The sequence below is a fragment of the Rhinolophus sinicus genome, linkage group LG18 (genome assembly GCF_036562045.2).
Source record: "Rhinolophus sinicus isolate RSC01 linkage group LG18, ASM3656204v1, whole genome shotgun sequence".
Taxonomy (NCBI): domain Eukaryota; kingdom Metazoa; phylum Chordata; class Mammalia; order Chiroptera; family Rhinolophidae; genus Rhinolophus; species Rhinolophus sinicus.
This window is the reverse complement of record NC_133767.1, coordinates 715,606-741,794: the sequence shown is the minus strand read 5'-3', so window position 1 is coordinate 741,794 and position 26,189 is coordinate 715,606. Positions and strand designations below refer to the sequence as shown.

The following is a 26,189-nucleotide window of genomic DNA, read 5'->3' as shown; positions in this document are numbered from 1 at the left end:
AGATGCCCCCCCCCCCCCCCCAAGCCCGAGCTCACGCTCAGGAGGAAGCTGGGGCGCCGCCTGGCGCCCGGGGACAGGAAGGTCTCTGGTGAACGTTCCTGGCGCAGAGGGCACTCAATGGTTGTCACGTTGACACCTGTTTCCTCCGGCTGGATTCTCTGCCCTTCGCCCCAATGCTAGGATCCTGCAAGCCCTTCCTCCCTGAGTTAATTCCAGTCGCAAAATTTAGACCAGCAGTTAGAAACCCGGTGGCTCGCCAACACACCGGAGACTACAACTCCCAGAAAGCATTGCGGTGCTCTCGCGTCAATTTTAGTTTACTTCCCCCCTCTCGGCGATCTTCCGGGTTGTGTGGGCGGGGCCAAGGGAGTTGTCCAATGATCACCTCCGCGGGCTGAGGGGGCGGGGAAATTGCCCAATGAGCGTCTGGGCAGAGGCGCCAATAAGCGCGAAGGTTGCTGGGGCAGCGGTCGTGGGCGGCGTCACTGAGCCGCGCCAGCTGAGCCAGGTGCAGCCCTGCCCCTCTCTCCTGCGGTCCCCGAGACTGGCTCCTTCCCCGGCGGCTGTTGACCCCGCTTCCATGTCCGGGGTGGGCGCAGCACCCCGGAACCTCCACGCCCATGGCCGCTAGCCTCCGGAAGCCCGCGCTCAGCTCCTGTTCTTCCTCCGCGGCCGAGACGGACGACGAGGGCGTGCGCGGCACCTGTGAAGATGCTTCTATGTGCAAGAGGTGCGTGCGGGGCGCGGGGTTCGGGGCGGCCTCCCGGGCGGCTGGGGCCCCGGGGAGGCGGGCTGGGTCTGAGCGACGCGCTCGGACGCCCGCAGGCGCCGGTCAGCTCGTGCGGCCCCTGGAGGCGCACACGGCGGGGGCTCCCTGGTGCGACTCCTGGTTGTCCCGCGTGGGCCGTGTGCCAGGCACGGGGCCAGCCGGGTACGGTGTCTGGGGTGCGGCGCGGAGCCGGGCGGGCACCCGCGGAGCTGAGGTCTGGCTGGAGAGACAGCCGTGAAGCACACACGTGGGTTAGGGGACGTGCGGGCTCCCCCTTCTTCGTAGGTTACGTTCCGTGGGGGCGGGGGTTTGTCACGATCCCCACTGTGCACCCGAAACTCAGGCCAGTCGGGGGGAAACGACCTGCCCAGGGCCACATGATGTTTACGTGCAGAGCTGGTACTTCCCAGCGCTCTTACCTGTGTGCGACCTACAGGAGGCCACACTGTGAGGGGTGGAGTGGGGGGAGGGGCGTTGGGATTACACGCGTGTGTCACACTCCCGAGCGCATGGGAAGGAAAGCGCCAGACTTGAGTGTCCTCCATACTTTGTTTTAGGCCCTTCCTGCGCGCTGGCTGGGGGGGAATCAGTGACTGGGGACACACGCCTGATGACGAAGATGGATGGTGCCTGGTATACTCACAGCCTAGTTGGAAAAGAGGAAACGAATAATTACCCATGAATACGTAATTACACTTTGGTGTGGAGCGCTGAGAATTGGTGTGCCACTGGCGTTTGTAATGTAGGTGGTGAGGTCTAAGCTAAAAACAAACGGCTAAAACAAAATAGGGAGGTAGGAGGGTGGAGTGTGTAGGGAGAGCAGGGGAGGGGTGTGGGCTGTCAGCACAACTGAACAGCCCTGGACGCTGGGGCCAGAGGGGACAGGAAGGTGGCGAAAGCCAGCGTGTGGCATGAAGCCTTGCACTCCTGTGGGTTCTTGGACTGTCAGCCTCGTGCTTCAGAACACAGACTCGGGAGCCACGGTCACACTGGTCTGAGCCCTGCCACTTACTAGCTGTGTAAACTTGGGCAAGTTACTAAACCAGTCTGTGTCTCAGTTTCCTGATCTGTAAAGTCAGGATGGTAAGAATACCCACGTCACCGGTGACTGGGAAGGTTAAATGGCATTTAATGTTAGGTCAGTGTCTGGCATGGAGTATGCGTTAGTGGTGGTGGATTAAAGAAACAGATAAATACGTGCATAAGAATTAAGGTTTGGAGGCCGTCCCTGGTGACGTTTGTGAATGTGGAGGAATTACACCAACTTTATTTTTTCTCCAGCTGTTAGGTGCTGTTGTATTAGAAGTAATATTTCTCATATTGACTGCTGTTTGCTAAGAGAATCTGAAGTGCCATCAGAATTATCAGAGGGAAGTAAAATGCTTTTCCATAGTTTGTTCATTATTTATTGTAACTTTTATTTTATTTTTTTGGAAACTTGCTTAGTTAAATTAGCTATAAAATAGTCCAGGTACAGAGAAAAGTATGCAGAAAGAGGACTAGAGCTTGGTTTTCTTTGGCTCTCTGTTGGATAGTTTTTATCATTTCAGCTCTTCTCTGCCTCAGTTTCCAGGGCCCTCTGTGTCTACAGTCGTCCGAGTCCTGTAGGGGAAGTTTGGGTTTGCAGCTGCAGAGAATCGAACGCTTTAATTCCCACCCCAGCTGCACAGCAGCATGGCCTGTGGGGCTTTTTAACAAGCAGGTGCTTGGGGCCTGCTTTAGACCCACTGAACCAGAAGCTTCTGGGATCGGTCCCGGCTTGGGAAGACCAGAGATATTCGCCATCAGATACACTTCGTCGAAGCTTTTTTGGACGCTTCTTTCCAGCTGGCTGGATCAGTTGTTTCTGCTTTGCCCTCAGCATATTTTTCCACGGGACCTCCATGGTTCTCTCCACCCTTTAGATGCTTCCTCTAGTCCATTACCTCTCGGATGAGCGTAGAGCTCAGAGTGAGTCATTCAGGAGTTCTCTTGGCAATACCGTTTTCTCCCTGACCCTCCGGGTCCTCGGTCCTCGTAAACCCCAAACCCTGCTTGAACCAGACTTCCTGTTCACACTGAACGTGGGTGGTAGAAATCACACAGCAGGAGGCTCGTGTCAGCCTCCCCTGTGCCCGTCTCCGGAGAATGACCAGTCGGGTATGACTGCTCAGTGCACTGTCCTGCTCTCCAGAATGCGTTCTTCAGACTGTTTAGCTTCCCTCACACTTCTCGACCCCACCCTCGCTTCATTCCCAAGATAACGTGAGTGATGTTGTGGGTTTGGCTTCACAAAAAATGGAAGCCGGCAGTTTGGCACTCCCCTACCTTCCCTCCAAGGAACTTAACCATCCTTCTGGTGCCAGCTGTCGGCGTCCTCCAGCAGAGACCACGAGAAACACTCCTGTAGTTAATCAAGTTGGGTCGATCATTGTAAGAGGGAGAACTGACGTCCCGGGGCTGTGGAGCCTGTCAGTGAGCGGGTGCCAGAAAGAACTTAACAGGATCTGCGTTTTGCTTGGATAACTTGGGGGCGAGTTTGAGGAAGCAGGGGTTCGCTCTGGGCCGGGTGCGGACAGCAGGCGGGGGTGCTTCTGTGACCGAGTCGCTCAGTCGGTCTTTCTGGAAGGAGGCGTGACGACAGTGAGACAAGCGCTGTAACTCGTAAAGGAGCCACCGACCCTCATAGCGGCTGTTTGCCGTTTTGTGGGTGGCGTGCCAGCCTTGCTGTTTTCGGTTTAGATAAAGTTATGACGTGGTGGGGTCTGGTCTCACTTCTCACTGTTGCAGTGACCTTCTGCTGCTGATGTTCTGCGAGGTGACACCGACAGCAGAACAGGGCTCACATCGGGGCCGGGCCAGTGCCTGGATGTCAGCACTGCCTTTCTGTTTTCACAGTGGGGGAGGCGAGTCTCAAAAAGACAAAAAAATGTCGCCAGGCAGAGGAAAATCGTGGGAGCTGAGTAGCGTAGAGACTGAGCACAGTGGGGTGTTAGGGGGTCTCGTCGCTGGTGGTGGAGTGGATACCAAGAGGGGATTCTGGGGACGTTGGCAGAGAACAAAGTGTGGACGGTCCGGAGGGTTGGGCGTGGGGGAGCCGCCATGATCGGGGCTGTGTTTTGGAAAACTCCCCTCAGCCTGTTCCTTTCTCTTCCCCATGCGGCAGCGCTTGCTCCGGGCTCCCGGCCCGCCTGGTGTATTGTGGGGCGTCCACATCGTTCCTCCCGCTTCTAGGCGCGCCCCTTCCCCACCCAAGTGGTCGTACAGTGGCCGGGGTGATTTTTCAGAACCTCACATCGTAGCACTTGGTTACCTGAGACCTGGTTCACCTCCGGACACTGCCTGACTCACTGCCCCGTTTGTGATCTGGTCTTGCTGCCCTGGAAGTTTCACTGCCAACAGCACGTCTCCACTTGGATGTCTCAGGATCATCTCAGTCATTATTTCTAAAACTGTGCTCAGGGTCACCTTCCCACGTTCTGCTCACCACCCTCGTCCCCAACTCAGTGAAGGTGCCACTGGCCATTCAGCTCACAGGTGAACCAGGTAGTGTGACCCTGAAGCTGCCCTTTCACGTAGCCCCTTCCGCCATCACTCACCCAGACCTTTGATTTTATCTGCTGAGTATGTCTGGCATCTGCCTGCTTCCCTCCACCCCTGCTTCTGCCGGCGCAGTCCGAACGAAGGTCGTCTGTGGCCCCAGCGCTGGCTCCTTCTACCGGCTGAGCCCTCCCACGTGCGCTTACGTCCCCCAAATCTGGGTCTCCTGCCGTGAGAGGTCTGAAAGGCATGCTTGGTCCTGCCGCTCCCTAGTGTGAAGGCTTTTGTTGCTGTTTGAAAAAGACCCACATTCCTCTGGGGCCTCTGGGCCTCAGCATCCTCCTCTCCCCACCTCCCTGGCCAGGGGGCTTCTGGAGGCCTCAGACCAGTTGTGTTCCTGCCCGTCTGTGCTGAGCGCCTGCTGGGCGCCCGGAGACCTGTCCGAGGAGCCGCTGGCCAGAGGCAGAGCATCTGGGGCGTCACAGGGCGGGTGCCGCGGGAGTGCTGGGGGGCCTTGTAGTGGGAGGTGAGGTGGCCCCGGAGGGCGCCCTGAGCTGGCTCGGTGCTGGGGAGAGACGGGGGCACGTGTGCGGGGAAACGTGTCCCCGGCCAACAGCAGAGTCCAGAGGCCCTGGCAGGAGCTGGTCTGACCTGCCGCCTGGGGCCGTGGGGACATGTGTTCTAGGCCGTGTGAGGACCTGACTGGTGCTGGAGGTGGGAGCCACGGGCTGGAGTGGAGGGTCGTTTGGACTGAAGACGGAGGTGGCCTGACTGGTTGTCACGGGGACATTTCAGCTTCTCTGTGCAGAGCAGACTGCAGGGCGAGGATGGAAGGCGGGGTCAGTTAGTGGGCAGCTGGGCTCCGTGCGTGCTCGGCGCCCGGGGCTGCATCAGGTGGGCGGACGAGCAGGACCGGCAGGCTCCAGGTTCATTCTGACGGTGGCGCTGAGAGAACGTCCTCACAGACCGATGTGGGGGAGCCCCGGGCTCTGGCTCCCTCCGGGCGCTCCTCCCAGGGGGCCTGTCTGACCCCCAGGCCCTGCACACGCCCCGCTGCACATCTCGTGACACCCTGTGCGTCTGCTTTGTGGTGGCCGGGCAGGCAGTTGTAATGCAGGCGCCCGGTCTGACTTCCCACGACACAAAGCAGGGCCCGTGGCCACCTCAGTGCCCAGGGCTCTGCAGACACCCTAAGTGCTTGTCTTGGGCCGACGTGCCCAGGCTGAATGCAGGCGCTCGAGGTCACACCACCTGACAGGTCTCAACAATCCACTTTTCTGTCTCACTGGTTTTGAGCGGTCGGTATGTTTTAGGAAGCAGACCAGGGCTGTGAGGCTGCAGCTGCCCTGTGAAAACGATACCAGTTAATCTGCTTTCTCAACCAAATTGAATAATGCCCCTGGACATGCCAGCGGTCACTGGGTCACCTCGCAGGAAAGGGGACAGTTTCCTGAGGGCCTGGGTCTTTCAGGCACACTGTACCCTCAGGGCCTCGCCGAGAAGGGGCCAGAGGAGCCTGGCTCACGTTGGGCTGGGAGAGGGTGTTTGTCAGTGGAAGGCGCTTCTCCTTGTCACGCTGTGTGACCGCTTGTGCGTCTGCTCACCGGTGCTGGGGTCGGAGATGCGTCCAGTTTGGGGCCATCGTGAACCTTCATCCACGTCTGGAGGGGGTGTGTGGGGGGGACGGGGGCTTCCCATCTGAGTCCTGATGGAGAGATGCCTGTGGGGCACCCCCACCTTGCTCACAAAGCCTCTGCTGCTGCAGCGGACGTGCAGGGCAGCAGGACAAAGCCAGAGCGTGTTCCTTGGATGACAGGTGGTTGGACAGTGTTTCCCGTGGGAGGAATGCAAGATGGTTTCAGGTGGTCCAGAGACAGACGGTCTAAATTTTTGTAGCAAGTGAGTTATTAGTGTGTGTGTTGGAAGGAAATGTCAGGCGGCACATCAGACCTGCGGACTCGACAGAGCGGGTTGGTTTAAGTCACGCTCAGTTGAGGGCGTGGTCTGTGAATGCGTGGGGACAGCCGTGGGCGAATGAAAGCGGGGGACGCCCTAAGGCCTTTCCCAGGCTAGCGTCTTGGTTCTCTGGGTTTTCAACGTGAAATGGGGGGGCTGTTCTCGGGGCTTTGGGAAGCCAGGCTGCCATGGAGATGGCTGCAGAGCTGGATTCGCAGTATCCAGGTGCTGAGATGACACTGTCACTCTCCCTGGGTGGTCTTTGCAGGCGCGTGTGCACAGGCTGTCGGGTGGACTGGGTCGATTTCAAGGCCCCTTCCAGCCGTTAACCTGCTGTGTGTTCTCATGACTACCCGGCTCCCTTCAATGCCAATGTGGCTTTTACCACTAGATGGCACTAAGTGACTCCTTTGAAAACTTGTTCATCAAAATCACAATGGAAAAAAAGATGATTTCCCCAGCACACACGTGAAACAAAAGCTTCACAAAACAGTCTTAGCCCTTAGTGTGCAGATGCTGGTATTTTCTATCTCGCTGTATTTGAGTTCATTTTTTAAATTCAGGTTTGCAAACTATGAAATTGATCTCAGTGGGTCAGTGTGTGTAGAACAGTTTGGGCCATGAGCAGTTTGCCCTTGTAAAGCTCTGGGTCGCTTTCCGTGGACGGTCTGGGCTTGTGGCAGACGGTGGCGAGCGCTGTGTGTGCCCCTGCGCTGATGGCTGCAGTGAGACCGCCCGTGCCTCCTTACACACGTCCGTGGTCGTGCAAACGTGGGCGCAAACGGTGCGGACATCCTTCTGCAGAACCAGCCCCTACGGCATCAGGGCTTGTCAAGGCAGGAAGCCTTGTTGGTGGATAGAAAGGAAAGCGGGGAGACCTGCTTCTGGGGCTCAGACCGCATCTGAGACACACACACACACACACACACACACACACCTTAAATTTCCGCTTACTTACTAAGCAACGTGGAAATGAGTGTGGACGTTTATCATCTCACAGAATATCCTTCGGGCGGTAGAGCAGCCCCAGGCCCTCAGTGACGTGGTGTGGCCTTGGGGCCCAGGTTCCTTCCCTGTCTTCTCTGGGTCCTACGGCTGCCCCGCTCATGCTCGCCAGAGCCTCCCAGGGTGCTCCGGGCTTCAGCCCCCAGGCTCGGACGCTCACCCTTGGACTCCTTGCAGTGTAGACCAGGGGCGAGAGAGGTTGGCTACCACGGCTTTCTCCACGTTGCAGTTGTTTAGTTTATTTGTTCCTGGCTTCCCCACTGTGACCGCCATGCGGATGCCGGTGACTGGCAGCTAAGACACTCAGGGTGTCACTGGTGGGTTTTGCCAAGTCGTTTTGCATTTTCTTTCCTCTGGACACTCCAAGCTTTGCTTAGTGAGTTTTCTGAGTGAATAAATGGTTGCAGGTCTCTGTGAAGTATGGGGTGAGGTTGTCTAGTGTTCTGGGAAAGGAATTAGTGACATGAGGAAAGATGGAGGTGAGAAACGGCCACCGTGGGAAACGTGATGGGACGCGGATGGGAACGTAAAGATGGATGGATGAGTCTGCGTAGTGTGTCCGGTGCACTGACTGGGCATTTGTCGGCTGTGTGAGGTCGATGCGTTTGGTCGTGGCCTTGGCCGGAACCCGCGGACCCCACTCACCTGCCTTCTCTGTCATCCCTTGCAGGTTTGCAGTCAGCATTGGCTACTGGGACGACCCTTACATCCAGCATCTCGTGCGCCTGTCGAAAGAAAGGAAGGCCCCTGAGATTAACAGAGGCAAGTGCACTTTCTCCCCAGCATCTGCTCATCAGCTGAGAGGCCTGCAGTTTTAGGGGTTCGTTCTTAGAAAGAGCGTTCCCGTGTGCACTCGGGCCAGTAGTGTGTGGAAGGGCTCATTTCCCAACATCCTCACCAACACTGTGTGTTACGCACCTTTTTAATCTTTGCTAATCTGATACTTGAAAAATGCCGGTAGTATCTGGGAGTAATTTTATTTTATATTCCTCTTATTTGCGGGAAGGTTGAGGAGCATTCTCATACATTCACATTTATACATCTTTCACTGTGAACTGTCTGTTCACAGATGGGATACTTTTTGTTGCCTTTTTAAATCATTGGCAACCCCGTTGGACTGTGCCAGTAACTTCCGGCAGCGAGGCAGCCTGATTTAGTCTCAGCCAGGTCGAGACGTCGGCCGCATGACAACAGTTCTGTGTGCGCAGGGAGGCCTGGCCCTGCAGGTTGGATCCTAGAGGAAGGATCTATAAGAAACGCAAAGACATTTTAAAGTGGGGCTTCCTGAGAATAAGGACGTGGTATTGACCTTGAGCTGAGGGTGAGACCAGGCATTGTAAACCTGGGCAAGGCCTGGCTAAGAGGCCTTAAGCCTAACAGGGCCCTTCATCAGGCCGCCCTGGGCTTTGGCCCCCCGCCCCCATCTGATGCCCTCGTGCAGATGGAAATGAAAGGAGTGTGAGAAGAAATCCAGCCTTCGTGCTGACATTCATCTGCCCAATTTCCTGACCGAAAAATATTATTTCCCATCAGAAGTTGCAGTTTTGAGTTTGACCAGAACCCTCAGCAGCTTTCTCTGTAGCCACGGGCAAGGTCCAGAGGTCAAGTTTCCAAGAGGTCGTTTCCCAGAGGAAGGTTTAGCTCCCATGTTTTGATGTAAAACCATGTCTTTCGTGAGCACACTTGTACGATGTTTTCTTAATATAGTTAACTCCACCGTTAAATAGACTGTGCTTCCTTTGGTTCAATGGCTTTAAAAACAAAAAGGAAGCAAATGTGAAAGTCCACAGACACACCGTGACCTTGAAGAAGACAGGAGAGGGTTGTGTCCCGTTCCTGCCGCTTTGAGGGGCCCTTTCTGTCGCCACCAAGCGAGCGACAGCTTTTTTCTCTGCCTCTTTCTCAGGGTATTTTGCTCGAGTCCACGGCATTAGTCAGCTTATAAAGGCGTTTCTGCGGAAGACAGAATGTCATTGTCAAATTATCAACCTCGGGGCGGGGATGGACACCACCTTCTGGACTTTAAAGGTCAGATCAAACTCCTCTTTCCCCAGCGGTTTGCATTTGAGGTTTTGAAGGTGTTCACCTGGTTCCAAAAATTTAAAAATATGTTAAAAGGGACATTGTGGCGGCCTGTCCCACCCTGTCCCCAGCGGCTGGCACGTCCCCACAGGCCACACGTCATGGCCCCTGTGTGTTGTGTCTCGTCTTTCGCTGTCACAAACCGGGTTATGACAAACATCCGAGTGTATGTTTCCCTCTGCACGTGTGGAGATGTATCAGGAGGAAACATTCCACCAGTGGCAGCGCTGAGACCGAGGACGTGCATTTGTAATTTGGATGATAACTAACATTTTGCTGTCGGCACAACAGGGTCTTGGGTGGAATTTGGCGGCTTGCACAGTGGGGTGATGGTGACATGATCCCTAGCTGCCCCGTTAGGGTCCAGGGGCAGGTTCAGCCACACTCACTGACAGGTGAGGGGCTTGGGTCCAGGTGGTGGCAGGACTGGCACTGAACGGCAGGCCTGCGACTCCTGGGCCGGAACCTTACCACCAAACCTCTTACCTACAGCGACCTCACTGACAGCGTTTCCTGTCTGGTGGGTGTGTACAGACTTCTCTTGGTTCTCTGAGGTCAGTTGTGTAGCAGGCATGGGATGTGCGTGTCCCCAGATTCCCTGAGACGTACAGGGAGATAAATTAGTGTGTCTGGTGCAGCCCGGCCTGCGTAGCTCCCAGCCCTTTCAGCTCACCCGATGAGAAGGCCTCGCTCACTGTGCGGGAAATCAGCAGCCTCCACGCGGCCTCAGGCCTGGCTGCTGGGCCCGGTTCTCCATCAGGATGGTTAACGCACGTTGCTGAAGTGCCTTCACACCCAGGACCCCTGAATTCACAGAGAGCTCACTGAGGGGGTTCCCACAGTTGGGGCTGAAGGGCTCGTGGCTTCCCCACAAGGGACCGCCCATGGCCTTGGCACGTGGCCCAACCTTTGGGTTCTAGCCCGTCACACTCACGCTCCTTCTGTCCTCTGTGACACCCTGTGTTTGTTGGGGGTCACCGCAGGTGACAGTGCTGTGGCAGAAGGAAGTGGAGCAGGCACCCGGACGTGCGGCTGGTGGACGGGCCCCTGCGCATGTCCCCCATTTGGGCTGGGACCCTCTGATGTGGTCACATGGTATTTTCTTCCCTGTCTTGTCGGCGGGTTAATAGTTGATAAACCTGAGCGGGGGACCCCGAGGCTTCCGTGCCCCTTCCAAGAGAAAGGTTGTCCGTCCACAGTGAGGATGGAAGGAAGAATAGCACAGGCTATGAAAGTCCTTTGTGGAAGTTTTGTGTTGCTCAAAAGGGTTTTTTAAAAATCCAAAGTTCCTCTTTTTTAAAAAGCAATATATGCTTGTTTGCTCTTTGGAGTAGAGGTTGCATGGGCCAATCCGGCCCGCCTCCTGCTTTTGTGACTAAAGTTTCCCGGGACGCAGCCATCCCCGTTTGTTTGCCTCTGTCCATGGCTGCCTTGGTGCTGTGACAGCAGAGACCAGCGGGCCTGCAAAGTCCGAAATGCTTCCTTTCTGGCCCTTCACAGACGTTTGCTAATTCCTGTTTTACGTGCTCCTGGGAGAGCCGTGAAAACTGTGTCATCAGTTTTGCTGTCTGATGCCCTCCCATCAGGGGTCCCCTGGCTGCACCAGCCGAGACGAAGCTGCCACTGCTGTGTGAGCTCGGTCACGGCTCCCAGGGCCTGAGACCGCTTGGACGGTTGAGGACCCCGTCTCTGGTGGCGGGCGAGAGTGGGACCAGGGAAGGCCGATAGTGTCATAAAGACTAAAGGGTGAGGGAAGCCCCTTATGGGGCCCCAGTTTCATGGTGTCCCTTGAATTCCGCTTGTGCACAACCAAAGGGTCAGGTACGTGGGGGCAGCAGGGTCCGTTTGCGTGGCCTGAGAGGCCGTCGGCCACGTCGGGTCCCCTTTGAGTTGGGGGGGTACCATGGCTGCTCTCTGGGCGTTATACACAATCCTGGGTGTCCTCTGCCCCTGTGACACATGAGCCACGTGGAAGTGGAGTGTCCCCAGGGCCACAGAGAACCATTAAAGCCTCAGTCCCACAGCCGTGACAGCGGGAGAGGGGACGTCTTCTCTGGAGAGCCCCATGGTGACCTCTTATTCGGAATCCTCATGAGGGGCGAGGGAGCAGATGCTTGGGGAGCGCGCAGGGCTTTCCAGAGAGACGACGCAGGGTGCTCTGCCCTCCTCGTCACCTGTGTGCATTGTCCTCACTGTCTTCTGGAATGTGACACTCACCTTCCCTTTTATACCCTGGGAGACAAGTCCTTGAGAGGAGCTGTAGAGTCCCCCAGCGGAAGGTATTTGCACGCGTCCTCCAGGAGTGTTTCCTTAGCCCGACTGAGGTCAGCGCAGACGTCAGGACACCATCTTGTCTGTCTCTCTGCCCCTCATGCCACCACTCCCCAGACCAGACCCTCACATTGTCACTGAGGGCCCTGCTCCACGTGGCTGGGAGCAGCCGGGTCCCACAAGCCTGGTGCCTGTCTTACAGGGTCCCCTTCCAACTAGGAAATGATCGCCCATGACTTGTGCCCCATTCCACAGCGCTCAGGGGTCTGCTGCCCTCCGAACCTGTCACCTGTTCTCCGCCTCTTGTTTCTGTCACCTTTGCGTGCCCAGGTGTCATCCTTACTCTCACCCCATGTACCACCAGGCTCTGGCTCTCACCAACCTTCTTCTTCTTCATCATTTTTTAAACACGTGGTTCCGTGCTCCTGGGGTTTGAGGTGCAGGTGGGCGTGAGCGTGTTTAGAGCACCCGGGGAGACCCGGCAGGCGGCCAGGTGAGGCGCGCCTGGCTTCTTGCTAAGTCTTAGGGGGTGAAGAGAGTCGCAGACCGAGACGGAGGGTTGTTGTTATACAAGTGTTGTCTGCACAGGTGGTGACAGCACCCAGGGGACCCGTGCCTTCGAAAATGGTGGGTGGGGCTGGCTGATTGACAGGACAGGGCGGGGCTGGGGACAGTGCTGGGATGGCCGTGGGCGACTGGGTGGTCTGGGGCCAGCAGAGGGGGAAGCAGGGCCGTGTGTGTGAGTGTGTGTGTGCCTTTCACACGGGAAGGCAGGGCTCACACCTACGTACCTGTGTCTGTACATAATGACGCATGCGTCCGAGTGTCACTCATGTGTTTCCTCGTTAACCCTCACAACTCATGAGGTCTTACCATTTTCTCTACTTTTCAAATGAGGAAACCTTGGCCCAGACGGTTGCGTGACCCCGGAAGCCTCCCAGCAAACCCGCAGTGGGGCTGGGATAGAACCCTGCCCCCGCTAGTACCTGCCCTTTTCCACCCACTGTGCCCCACTGTTCAGACACGTGGGTCACTGGGTCACACTTGCCCTCATTACCTGTGACGCTTTCAGACAGTGGCTGTTTCATTTTCGTTCACCCCCAACCTGCTGGCCACACCCACTGCTTATGTTGATTCCCAGACCTGCGCCGCTCGGTCCCAAGCTGCCTTTGACAGATGCTGTCGTGCCCCACATCCAAAGCACCTGCTCCCACCTCCATCCATCCCGCGGCCACTGCCCGCCGCAGGCTCCCTTGTCTTCTTACCCAGCGACTACAGTGACTGCCTGACCTTTTCCTCTGTCCGTTCTCCGTGCTAAGACCTAAGTGACCTAAGTGCCTTCCTGACTGTGTGATTCCCCTGATTGGAAACTCTCGGTGCCCAGCGCTCTTCAGGGCCCCCTGTTTGGTGTGTGTAGATGGTCTGTAAATGTGCACGCGAACAACGAATTATAAAGCTCACTGTGTTTTCTCAGGATCAAGGTCTTCTCCCAAGGAAATATTTTGAGGTCGACTTTCCAACGATCGTCACCAGGAAGCTTCATTGCATCAAGTAAGTGTGGCTTCTGGTCGGGTCGGAGCCAGTTCCGCGGGACAGACTCCGTGAAGGGAGAGGAAGGAGGCTCCAAATTCAGGCCACGTGGCTTCCTGGGGCATCTGTGCAGTTGTCGGGAGGCCGAAAGTTCGGCTCTCTGGTTTCTGATTTGTGTATTCTTGATCAGGGGAGTTGTCACATAAATGTTACTGAACTTTAGGTCTGAGTAAGAGTCAGCTTTTTCAGTTATCTGTGAGAACAGTAGCTGTCTTTAAAACTGTGTTTGAGAAGAAGACAGAAACTAGAGAGGCTTGACAAACACTGGCGCATTGGAGAAATTTCTTGCTAGCCTGTCTTCGGCTCTTTCTGAGTCCGACTGTTTCATGATCAGTTTGTGATCGAGTCAAATTCTGAGTGTAATGCTTAGCGGACCTAAGCCGAGGCCTGTGCCCACTGATGTTTTATTGTATGTGCCTCGGGTCAAACGGAGTTGAACAGGAGACCCCACCGTGGCAATCCAGGCTGGTCATGTTCACAGATGCTGTCGGTGTTTCTGCGGTCACTCAGCCACCTGACTCACCTTTCTCCTCTTTCCCACCTTTCATAGGTGCAAGCCTGTCCTGTCAAAACCTATTGTAGAGTTACATTCAGAGGGCCCACTTCAAATCGGCAAGTATTCTTAACCCAAGCAATGCAAGGACTGTGTGAGTCTTTTGGCCTTTTCCCGCTTTCCTTTTTAAAGATGGTGTGTGTGTGTGTGTGTGTGCGCGCGCGCACGCGCGCGCGAGAGAGAGAGAGAGAGAGAGAGAGAGAGAGAGAGAGAGAGAGAGAGAGAGAGGCTGTGTTTGTGTTGTGCATATGAGTTTAAGCACAAAGGAAAAAAGTCTGGGATATTACACTCCAAAACACTAAAAGCTGTCTTTAGAAGGCATGATTTTAGTTAATTTTTCACCCTCCTTTTATCTGATTTTTCAAAATGATGAGAGTATATTTTTATAATGGAGAAAAACAGAGAATTTCATTTTGAAGAAACTGTATCCACTGAAATTATAATCTCTTGATTAATTAATTTTTGTTGAGATGATGTCTGCTTGTATTTGCAGATGGACACATGTTGGATTCAAAGAGATATGCCATCATTGGAGCCGATCTCCGCGACATACCTGAACTGGAAGAGAAACTAAAGAAATGTAACATGAATACACAGTGAGATTGTTTTTTAATCTCTTTCACATTTGTGGTTTCATGCTAACACGAGATAAGGCTGGCTGCAAGTGCAGTGTGATACCACGTCCCGTTTTTTGTTCTGCAATTATTTCGTTGCTACGTAGTCATTTTCTGAAATGTTTTAGAAGCACTATTTTTCAAGTCTGTTTTTACACCCAAATCACCTGTATTGCTTGTGTAAATTCCTGACATGTAGTATAAACAGTTTGAGAGAAGAGAATTGTGTACATAGAAGCATACAACGGCAATGTACAAAGAAAGGACTAGCTACATCCTTAATATATAAAGAGCAGCTACTGTAAAAAAAAGAAAAGGTTCCACAGAAAAATGGGCGCAGAACAGATGACCAGGCAGCTCAAAGCAGAAACTGCATGTCACGTGGAAAGGGTACTGACCCTCAGTAGTAATTAGATGAAGTTCCATTTTACTCCCACCAACTGGTCTAAAATGTGAAAGTCTGACATTCTCAAGTGCCGACGAAGGTCCGTGGGATAAGGGACGGTTCTGCAACCCTGGTGGCAGTGAACTTGGCACGGCCGTGGGGAGGTGCACCCCAGAAGTACTTCTGTGTGACCCACAGGCAGGGCAGCTGCAGTCCCAGGTGTGTCCCCTGCACATATGCACAGGAGGGCGTTCACTGCTGCCACCGTTTTCAGTAGCTGGAAATGAGAAACAACCTAAATGTCCTTCGGAGGAGAGTGGCTGAGTAGCATGTAACCTGCCGGCCTGGCCTAGGTCAGCATGGAGAGCTCCAGATTTAATGCTGAGTGGAAAAAGCAGGCAGGGTACAGAGTAATGGTGTAGTGTGATAGCAGATGTGTAGTGTGATAGCAACGCCGCCCCCCCCCCCAAAGTGCGAAGTGTATTTTCATGATCCCTTATATACATCACGAGACATCACAAGAACTATTGAAATGGACCGGAAGCCTTCAGACCAAATTCTCGAGAGAGGGGCCTCCGGGAGCACAGGAGCACAGAGATGGGGGGCTTAGCACAGCGACGCTGCCCGTGGTTAGACTGGAGTAGGAGTTAGCGGGAGGCAGAGACACGTCTACACAGCCTCCTGGTGGGGGTGTGTGAAGATGACATTTTTAAGAATATTTGAAGTAATTCAAGGAAGTAACTTGAAGGCAGGGTACAGTCATGGGATGTCATTTTAAAGAATAAATTGAAGGCAAACGATTAAAGTGGCAAACGATTAAAGCAATTGGCAGCTGGGGGACCCTCGCTAGAGAGAGGGGGAGGGTGCAGAGTGCGGACTGAGGCTAACAGCCTTGGGGGAAGGGAACCCCCGTTCTTCTGAGGGGAGGAAGGCGGGTAAAGGCAGGTTCAAACAGGTGAGCTTTGGGCGGCAAAGGCAGGGAAGTGCAGGGGTGAAAGCTCGACCTTTCTACACCTTTTGCTTATGCAGCTCTTGTTTCCGCGTTTAGCCTGTAGTCACCCAGCAGGTCGTCGTCGTCAGGATTTCGGTACCCGCCCGCCCAAATGTTAGGCACGGCTGTAACGGGCCCGCTGCTGTCACTCCAGCTTCATTTTCTGCGTGCTTGTCTCACCGAGTATTCAGAGAGCCATGCCAGGGCCCTGTGACGAGTAGTCATGCCTCTTCTTGCTTTGGGGAGCCCTTGATACGGCTCACAGGTTGTGGGCTGTAGTGTGTTCTTACAGCGGGAGGGACGTCTTCACATTCAAGGTCAGCACTGGTTTTCTGGGCGCGTGAGTGAGCGAGCATCAGTGGGTTGGTGAGAGCTGCAAATCATAGGCCTGGGGTCCTCTGCTTCTGGGACTCGTACCCGGTTTCCTATCTGACCTCTCCTGCTTGGTAGTTATCTGAGAGGGGCAGTTTTCTTTGTTGTGTTGTTTTTAAATCTGTGACCTCTTTCAAAAATTAAGGCTTTTAGATGTTGACGTAGGAGTTTGTTGCTTTTCCTGTTTCATAATTTGTTCAGCCCTTCGGGTCTGGTAAGTCAGAATGCTACTAATTAATAACATCATTTCTGAAGACTGTTCACGTCTTCAATTCCTGATGGTAAAAACTTATATAAGAAGTATTAGATTCTGTTACAGGAGTAAATACCAGCATTTCTACATTGTATCAGTCAGCTCTTGACTGTAACAAATCCTTCCAGACTCAGTGGTTTAAAACGACTCGACTCGCAGTTCCCTTGCCCGGGAGTCTGAGTTGGCAGTTTGGGCTGGGCTTAGCCGGGCGGTTTTGCTGCTGGGGCAGGCTTAGCTGAGGTCCCCTGGGGTTCAGTCGTGTGTGTACATGTGTGCATGTGTGTGTGCACGCGTGCACGTGCGTAGGCTGCCTCCTTGTCCCCTCCTCCAGCAGGAGAGCCAGCGTGTGTGTGAGTGATGGTGAAGCTGCTCCCTGCATTGTGCCTGCTGCTGTCCCCTGGGCCACCGTGAGCTCGTGCTGACCTGGGTTCCACGGGAGGGACATGAGCCCAGTTCTTGAGTGACGGAGCTGCCATTTCGTGTTGCCTGTGGGTGGAGGAGAATTCATAGCCATTGAACATGTTTCACCAGCAGATGAACCGCTGCTCGCAGCTCACCTTTGCACAGAATCAGACTTGGGGTGGCGATGGTGTCACACTTGTGTCACGTGCCATGACGCAGTGTTCGTGTGGCGCTCCTGTTCTCCTGGGCCTGACGTGCCCGCCCATTACCGCACGTGCTCACCTGGAACCCCGGCTGCTGGAGGCTCACGTGCTGCTTTCTCTCCCCTCCAGGTTGCCGACGCTCCTGATAACCGAGTGTGTGCTGGTCTACATGAGTCCTGAGCAGTCTGCAAACCTGATCAAGTGGGCGGCCAGCAGCTTTGGGACAGCCATGTTCGTAAACTATGAACAGGTGAGAACAGGTGAGGGGGGCACGGGCCGTGGACTCTGCTGGTCCTTGGAAGCCCCCACTCATGGTCGTCCTTCTGCTCCGGACACACACACGTTTTCTTTATTAATCGATGCCAACGGGCCCAGTACTCCTGACTTCCTGCTAGATTTCAGCCAGAGGTTTTGGAACGTCTGTCTTGGCCCTTGTAAGAGTCTTTGAGTTCCTACTTTCTCGTATTTCCTGTCGAGTCAGAGCTCATGATGGAGGAGCCTGGGCTGTGGTCAGCAGGGGCAGCCGGCTCGGGTGGTGCAGACGGAGGGAGGTGGGCAGGTGAGCGGTGTCGGGTGGTGGGGGTGAGGGAGCATCGATGTCCCGTCTCACGGGAGCACGGGAGCAGCCACGCTCAGGCCCAGCCAGTCGTCACCATGTGGGCGGGGGGGGGGCCTGGGCCCAGGGTTGTCGGAAGACCCAGCTTTTCGGGAGAAGTTGGAAATGCAGGATGTTAATATAGAAAACCCTGATTTGGAAAATCACCAAGTTTGGTTCCCTGGCCGCTGTTTCCGTCTTCTGATCTAGTGCAGAAAGGGTTGTTTCAGAGCTTCAGAACCATCCAGCCAGGCCCGACTCTTAGCTCTCGTTCTTATTACTGACTGGGTGACTGTAGGCAGAATTGCTTGGGGGCTGGGAGTCCATGCTCGGGAAGTAGACTGCCCAGCTGTGTGACCCAGACAAGTCACACAACCTCTCTGGGCCGTGTCCTCACCTAAAAACAGAAGTCCCGACTTGCTAGGGTCGTTGTGAGGAGTGAATGGGTTAACGTGCAGCAGCATTTACCACGCTGCCCTGAGTGTGAATGTGTGGTGGCCGCTGATGGCAGCTCCCTGGGCTCTTGGTTGTCATGGGCATTCGCTGTGGGCACAGGAGAAGCACTGAATATGGGCTCGTTCTTTTTATTGTTTGTCTTACTTTAGTTTTATTGATTCTATCTTCCCTCATTTTATTTCTAAATTTTATTACAGATGAGAGCAGTCCAGGGAGGGCCTTGCCCGAGGTTATGCAATCCTGACACATTAGGGCTATACCCTGGCCTCCTGACCTCGTCCCCCCCTCTCAGTGGCTCCGGGCTGGTTGGTTTCCTTCCTTCCCTCTTTCCCTGGGGCTGGTCCTCACACTAGCTCTCCAGTCCTGGTGAGTGGATATGTGGGCAGCTGGCCTCCTTGGTCTTTCCTTCTTGGTGTGAATAAGGTCTGGGAGCTGTCCTTGCTCTCAGGACACCACGCCTGGGGGAAATGAATCTGCTTTCCCCGTTTCCCCACACGTCGGGTGTGTACTGCTCTGTCCACCTGGCTTCATTTGGGTGTCCTTCCGTTCAGCGAGCCTTTATCCAACACCAGATGGATGTGGCGGGCTGAGTGAATTTTGCCCGGGGATCCTGTCGTTGGAGCAGGCCCGGCAGCGTGCTGCTCTAGCGTGTCCGCAGCTGGCCCTGAGCTGCTCACACCACCTGCCACCTGCACTTCATGAATAACATACATGGACCTTCATTCCATAGTTTTCCCACAAGTCTAGGCCCATCGCATCCTCCCGTGTCAGCTGCTCGATGCCTTACATGACTTCCTACTTAGTTTACGATGACAGCTACACGGACGACAGTAGCTTCTGTAACGGTCACAATGACAGCAAATGCTTAGACTCTCCTGACTCTGCATGGGCACAACAAGACTCACATACATTAACTCCATCGTCACCACACCCCACAAGGTGGGTCCTCGGACTGTCGTGGTTTCCCGGACGGGACCAGGGCACCCGGGTAGGCGGCTTGTCTGCGGTCTCACAGCTGTTAAACGTCAGGCCAGGACTCAAGTGAGGCAGTGAAACGACAGCGTATGTCATCACAAAACCCCTGTTCCCTGAACGAACGGTGTGCTCTGTGACCAGTGCCACCTAGCTTTACGCACCCAGCAAAGAGCGTGCCACTGGTCCTTGTCGTCACACAAACTCGGAGAATCATTTTCCGTGTTGTTAGTGATGAGTTTTTATTACTGTGCATACGACAGAGTAAAAGTGTGTATGTGCTACAGTAGCACATGTGACAACGTAACAATGTATATATGTGGGGGTGCCAAAAAAAAGTTACACATTTTAAGAGAATGTTATCTATGCTCAAGCAGTAGTTCGCCATAATCAGAAGTGTCAGGACGCTGATGGGAACCACTTTGAGCACCTCTTGTAATTGCAGAAGTCAAACGTGACTTGTGTTTATTTTTTGTTATTGCTATATATTGAGTATTACAATTAATACAGTTTTCCTTTCTTAAAATGTGTGTACTTTTTTTGGTGCACTCTGTATTGTATATGCTATAGTAGTGCACATGAGGTTATGTTTTGTGGCGTGTTGATTATGGCCTTTGAAACTTGATTTTTTATTCAAAAGTAATACCCCATGCAGAATTAAAAAAAATCAAATAGTACAAAAGGGTAGACAAGGAAAATTTAGTCTCTCGTACCCCAGACCTCAGCCCTCTACCCTGGGAAGCAGTGCTGCCAGATTCCAGAATTTTTCTATGCGCACATTAATGTAGAGATTTTTTTTTCTTAAAGGCAGATGGGAGAATACTGTCCACATTCCTCTGTGTCTTATTTTTCAAGAGTTCTTTGATCTTAGAGCTCATTCCGTATCTGTATTTATATATATGTATGTGTTCCTTTCCTGTTTTTGTCTCTTTACACTGTTTCATTATATGAAACCTACCAGAATTTATTTAAGCCCAAGTGATGGGTATTTGAGTTCGTTCCAGGTTCTTCTATTCTGCACGGTGCTGCAGTGAGCAGCCTGTACCTTTGCACACGCGTGCAGGCACATCTGCGGGAGGGGTTGGTGGCAGTGGGTCGTGAGGCCACAGGCAGTGTTGATGGTGGCTGCCCTCCCACTGCCTGGCCTGGGTGACAGCCGTGGCTGGCCTGGTCCCTGTGGGGTGTCGTGTCCTGTGTGCCTGGAGAGGAAGCCCGCGTGCTGATGCCCAGCCTCCTGTCCCTGCAGGTGAACATGGGCGACCGTTTTGGACACATCATGATAGAAAACCTGCGCAGGCGGCAGTGTGACCTGGCGGGCGTGGAGACCTGCAAGTCCCTGGAGTCGCAGGTCAGACCGCGGGCGGGACGCCCTGTCTTGCCCTCAGCCACCACCCCTCGCGTGTCAGAGAACGTGAGACGTGGGCCACTGAGTCATACCGTGCTGGGACCCAGGCTCTTTCCCACGGAAAAGACGTGTTTCCCCCACCCTGTTACTTCAGCCTCTTAGTCTGCAGTTTTTCACACAGCAGAAAAGTACAGGGAGCAGTGAAGGGAGCCCCGTGCCCCGTCATGCAGCTTCAGTAGTTAATGGTTTGCAAATGCTGATCTGTTTATCCCCCCGCCCCTCCAAGTCTCTGTGGGTAGTGGCGTTGGAATGTTTTAAGGCCAAAGACAGACAGGATGTCCTTTCCCCCATAAACACGTCAGTGTGAGTCTCCTACCAGTAGGGCCTCGTCCCCCAGGACAGTGACGAGACCGTGATCATGGCTCCATGTGACATCGGCAGTAACTCGTGGCGTCTGACACCCAGTTCACGTTCAGTTCCCCCAGTTGTTTAAAAACACGTTGATAGTTGGGACATTGGAATCAATGCAAACACGATCCACACTTTGGCCGATATTTCCCTAAATCTCTTGGAATCTATCATAGTCCCCCCTCTTTTTAAAGACGTCATTTTTGGCAGGAGAGACACCTCCCAGCCCGGCCCCATTTAAGTAGGTAGCAGTGAGTGGTCAGTGGAGAACCCCAGACAATGAGAAGGAGGAGACGAGCCAGGCGGGCTTGTGAGAGGAGGCGTGACAGACCCCACCTGCTCAGAGGGCACCTGGTTGACGAGAGTTCTCCATTCTCTGCCCACACGTTTTAGAAGGAACGGCTCCTGTCAAACGGGTGGGAGGCTGCGTCCGCCGTGGACATGATGGAGCTGTACAGCCAGTTGCCGCGGGCCGAGGTCAGCAGGTACGGTGTGCGGGGGTCGCGGCCCCGCTTCCTCGCCTTCACACGGAAACCACCCCCGCCTGCTAGACTCGCTGTGAAACGGGCCACCAGCTCCCGGTGGGACCTTGCTGGGACCCTGAGAGCAGCTCGTTAGCTCGTGACCCAGATGGGGTTTATGCCAAAACGGTGACCTACTCAGTAAGCAGTGACACCTGGACAGTTCCCAGAGCAGCCTGGGAGGTGGATTTTGGCACGAGCCCTGGGTGGGGGTGAGCGTGGGGGTGGGACGAGAACCAGGTTGCCTGAGGGCTGCTACAAGGGGAGAGTCTGCTCACGGAGTTTTAAATGGACTTTTCTCTCGTTATAAAGAAATACACACAATGTGCTCTCGAGCCCTTTTCAGGCCACATGGAGTGTGTACTAGGTGTGCTTTTCAGCTGCACCCTTCAGAGAGCTGGGGCGGGGCATCTCTTCCTACGCGTATGCAGAGAAAGCTGTGTTGATGCACAGATTTCTGTGTTCTGAATCAGTAGAGTCATGTTACGCGTATTAGTCTGCAGACCACCCTCCTTTTTAAAGACCCGAACTCCAGGTTGTATTTATCTTTATGAATCAGAGCATCGAGGGTTACACAGCCTGTTGGGGGTGCACAGCGTTCCTGCGATACGTGCGTGTGTGGGGTTAGTTGTGGTGCGTGTGCTCTGCTTTCATTGCCCTCTTCCAGAAAACTCTGGAGGGTGCTCCCCACACAGCTGTCTGCACGGTGGGTGGCAGCGGGTCTTCTTCAGGTAACGGTCCTGTGCGTCTCTTGTCTTGGGCGACCTCAGGTGTGAGGTGCTGGAGGGTCCGGTCTCTTGCGAGACGGTGAGAAGAACCTTCGTTCTTGCTCCTCCACAGAACTTCGTCACCTGTTAGCAGTGTCACCCTTTCCAAGTCTGTACCTCAGAGCCTGGAGGGTCTGCGCTGTCTCTGTGGCCAGGACAGTGCTTCCTGGGTCCTTCTAGAGGTTTCCATTCCATGGGCTGGTTTTCACTTGCTGTGAGTCCAGACGACTTTCATAGCCCTGGTCTGGCCTCTGTCATGGAGAAGTCCTAGGTGCCCAGGGAGGAGGCGCACCTGGCATTGGCCACGAGGGGGCACCTTCTGGGCGGTCGTTCATCTCGTGTTGCCGTGGCCTTTTGGAGACACCACATGTGTCCCCAGCAGAGGCCGGCGGCTCGGGTCTGCCCACCCCAGGCTGAGCGGTCCCCACAGCTCTGTTGAGTGCCAAGTGCTGTGTCCACATTTTCCAGGGTCTCTTGTCAGATGCATGAGAAGAGGCCTCAGGCAGGCCTGTTGATTTAACAGACGCTGAATGCCTACTGTGTGCCGTGTGTGATCAAAACAGGCCACGCCTCGGCCTGCGTGTGGAGCCCACGTTCTCATGAGCAGTGTCACCATCTCGTGTCTCCTGGTAGCTGACCTGGTACTGCCCACCTGTTACGGTGCTGCTTTCTTCTAGAACTTGGTTTTCGGAAACCTGTCTTGGACGTCTTCTGATTAGTTAGGAAGGAGCCAAAGCACTTTATGGCTAGAGAGTCTCGCATTAGACAAGCGTGCACACACAAATGTACACACACAAGCATTCACACACAAACGTGCACACACACACGTGCACACACACACCTCCTGGACCAGTGGTAATACCAGAACATTAGCAAATGCTGCTGTGAAGAGTGGGAACATGGATCATTTTTTATTTTCTTCTTTATACTTTTTTGGAAATGCCTGAATTCTATCCCCATGGTGTGTGCATATTTCGAAAACAACAATGTAAAAAAGCTATTTCATACGTTTGTGTGTGTTTGTGTGTGTATATATATTTAAACGTTTACACTTAAAATGTTTTTTGAAAAAAAAATTATACAAGCATTTGATTAAAAAAAGAAGAATTAGTATAGAGTGAAAAGAAGCCCTCATCCCACTGTCTGCCTGTACCTTCTCTCTCCAGATGACCACGTGGCCAGGTCCCCTGTTTCCTCACCTATGCGCGTGTGCACCCTGACTCTTCCTTTAGTTGGTAGTCAGCTGTGCATGTTGCTGACAAAGCCACTTATTCCTAAATTCCCCGGTGTGTCCTGGAGGCTGTTCCATGTCACCACGTACAGACAGACCTGCCCTGGCCTTTTAAACGGCTGCGAGTCTCTTGCTGTGCGCCTGTGCTTTCGTGTGGCCAGCCAGCTCTTCCCGTCTGTAGGGTTTTGGTTTTTGCTGCCCAGCAGCTGTGAGGCTGCCGCACTGGGCTGTGAACACGGGTCTTTGTGCCTGAGGGTAAACGCTTCACAACTGCTGAGCGACAGGTGCACACGTAAACCCAGAGAGGCTGTCCCGTTGCGTGACGCGCTAGTGACGCCGGCGAGCGCCTCTGCCCCGAGCCCTTTCTAGAGAATGTGTCAGCCTTTCCTTGTTGTCCATCTGATGGTTGGAAAGTTACTTTGTTTTCAGTTTCTATTTCTTGCTCATAAATGATGGAAAACCTCTTGTTTTTCTTTTCCAGTGAACTGGGCTTGCCCATTTTTATGGAAGTATAGTTGACATGTAACATGTTTGTTTGAGGTGTACAACACAGTGATTCAACGTTTACCTTACGCTGTGGTCACCACGCTAAGTGTGGGACCCACCTTCACTGTACATGGTTATTATGATATTATTGACTGTATTCCCCGTGGTTACTTTATATCCCTGGGACTTATTTTATAGCTAAAAGTTTGAACCTCTGATTCTCCTTCCCCTTTTCATCCATCTCCCCACCCCCACCCATCTTTTAAATGAATTTTTGACATTTTTCTTATTCAAGTGCAATAGCATAGCAGGGAGATCTTCCATTTGTCATTTGTAACGCAAATAATTTTTTCTAGTTTGTGTGTTGACTTGTGGAACTTTTTCCTTTTTGTCCATAAAAATGTATCAAACTGCAAGCATACCGTACGTGCCATTTTGTAGCCTCTTTTCACTGAGCCTGTATCATTTGGAATTGTTTCCATTTGTGTTGCTCTGTTCTAACCCCCCCACAGAATAGAGGGCCTCGAGTTCCTGGATGAAATGGAGCTTCTGGAGCAGCTCATGCAGCATTACTGCCTCTGCTGGGCCACCAAAGGAGGACGCGAGCTAGGTACCTGCTTTCACCTTTGTTTTCACCTGAACCTGGGGGCTTTTAACCTGCAAAGGCGGTGAGGTGTAGCTGGGACTTGCAGCCGGAGAGAACTAGAGGACCACACGTGTGTGCCGTCCGCGTGGCCAGGATTAGCTGTCATGTCACAGCCTGTGTGTTAGAGCCCACGTGCCGGACAGCCGGTCAGGTAGGGCCCGTGTGCCAGAACCAGCCAACCAGCGACGCTTTACTGGTCGGCTGTGGCGTTTCCTCAGTTGGAAGGTAGGAGACCTTGAGAGTTTAAAATAACAATCTTAATAAAAGTGACCATGTTTATCTTAACCAGCTGGTCAGCAGGTTAGTCGCTGTTGAACACACAGGCCGTTGCCTCTAACAAACCCACGCAGCTGTGTGTTGGTCTCTCCCTCCTGACCCTTGAGACTCGGGACCAGTGTCCCAGCCGGGCACAGTAGGGCCGCAGGGAGAGTGCCCGGTCCTTGTTCTTCCTCCCTGTTCCCTTGGTCTTGATCCGATTCCTCCTTCGTAGCTGCCCACGTTGGTCCTGCTCCCGCCGGGGGCGCCCTCGGGCATCTCCCCAGCCCTGCGAACGCCCTGTTAGGTGCAGGCTCTGGTCTTGGACGCTGTAGCTGCTCTAGCTTCCTGCAGACGCGTCGGTGGCACCCAGCCTTAGACGGGCCGCTGTCCAAAGCAGAAGGTGACAGGCGAGAGCTGTGTCCCCGGTGGAGACGGCAGGTGGTCACGAGGCTGCTCCCGAGCCTTCTGAGGCTTATTCCACGACTTCATTGTTCACTCAGCTGTGCACCGGAGCAAAACCCTTTTCAGTTTGCTTTTGATTTACAGTCATGTGTTACTGGGTTTTATACAGTGTTATCCTCCCCCCCAGCCCATTTTAAAAACAATGTAATTTTTAGTAGAGATTGGGAACTTTGAAAAGGTGTGGCAAAGAAAGAAAAATCGCCAGAGCCCGTCTCTCAGAGCCTCTCATTGCCCCCTCTGTCCCCCTTTTTTTCTAGCTCTGGTTCCATTTTTAGCAGAGCGAATGTATGTGTTTGTGTAGCTTTGATTCGAGGTCTTTTCAAGTTAATGTTGCAGCACGAGTTTCCTCCTTGCTGTGAAAACTCTCGGCAAGCGTAACCCTAGTGGCTTTATGAACTTGTGCCATTCCCAGCCTTTGGAAATGTGGGTTGTCCCTGAGCCTACTGAGCAGATGTTAGTTTCTGCAGAGCGACAGTGTATCAGGCATTGTCCTGCGTGGGGCTCTTTGGCCCCCACTTCTGTCGGGCTGCTGTGCCGTCAGCCCTGTATGTCTGCGCTGAAGGGCTGGGTCTGCCCCACCTGCTGCGTCGTGCTCCTGGAGGGCGCGCCTGGCGTTTGCTGCAGAGCTCACACCCCTGCAGTGCTCTCAACCCCTTCCCACCCTGTAGTCAGCCTCGCCTGACATGGGCTTCCTTGCGAAGCCTCATCTTACGAAGCAGGACACCAGAGCTGCCATGATCGGATGTGGCCTGTGCCCAAGCCGGCCACTGGGCTGGGGGCCTGGGGGTCCAGGGGGCCTGGCAGGTGGCATTTGCACCTGTCTACTTGCTCTGCTCGACGCCGGGAGTCTCTTTACAGCGTCTGCGTGTTTCCTCCCTCAGGTTTGAAGGAGATCACGTACTCATCTGTTCAAGGCTCGGGCTGAGTGGATGCTGAAGGCCCTGGTCTTCCTGGACTTTCCCGAGCGCCAGCCAGGCCTCGTCTGCTGGCCCATCCCACCCCAGACCCGTCACTAGGGCAGTCACAGCACTTCCCGCTCTGTTGATTTGTCCTCTAAATAAACCTACGTTTCCATTG

General features: G+C 53.9%; 1 protein-coding gene across 1 annotated transcript; it reads left to right on the top strand.

Annotated features, from left to right (window-relative positions):
• Positions 1-458: 458 nt before the first annotated feature.
• LCMT1 (leucine carboxyl methyltransferase 1) lies at positions 459-26,189 on the top strand. The gene is made up of 11 exons (XM_019750199.2): positions 459-730; positions 7,920-8,011; positions 9,156-9,277; positions 13,077-13,153; positions 13,743-13,804; positions 14,239-14,341; positions 17,095-17,215; positions 20,235-20,336; positions 21,135-21,226; positions 24,259-24,356; positions 25,994-26,189. The coding sequence occupies exons 1-11, from the start codon at positions 621-623 to the stop codon at positions 26,035-26,037; spliced, it is 1,023 nt and encodes a 340-aa protein (XP_019605758.2). The 5' UTR covers positions 459-620; the 3' UTR covers positions 26,038-26,189.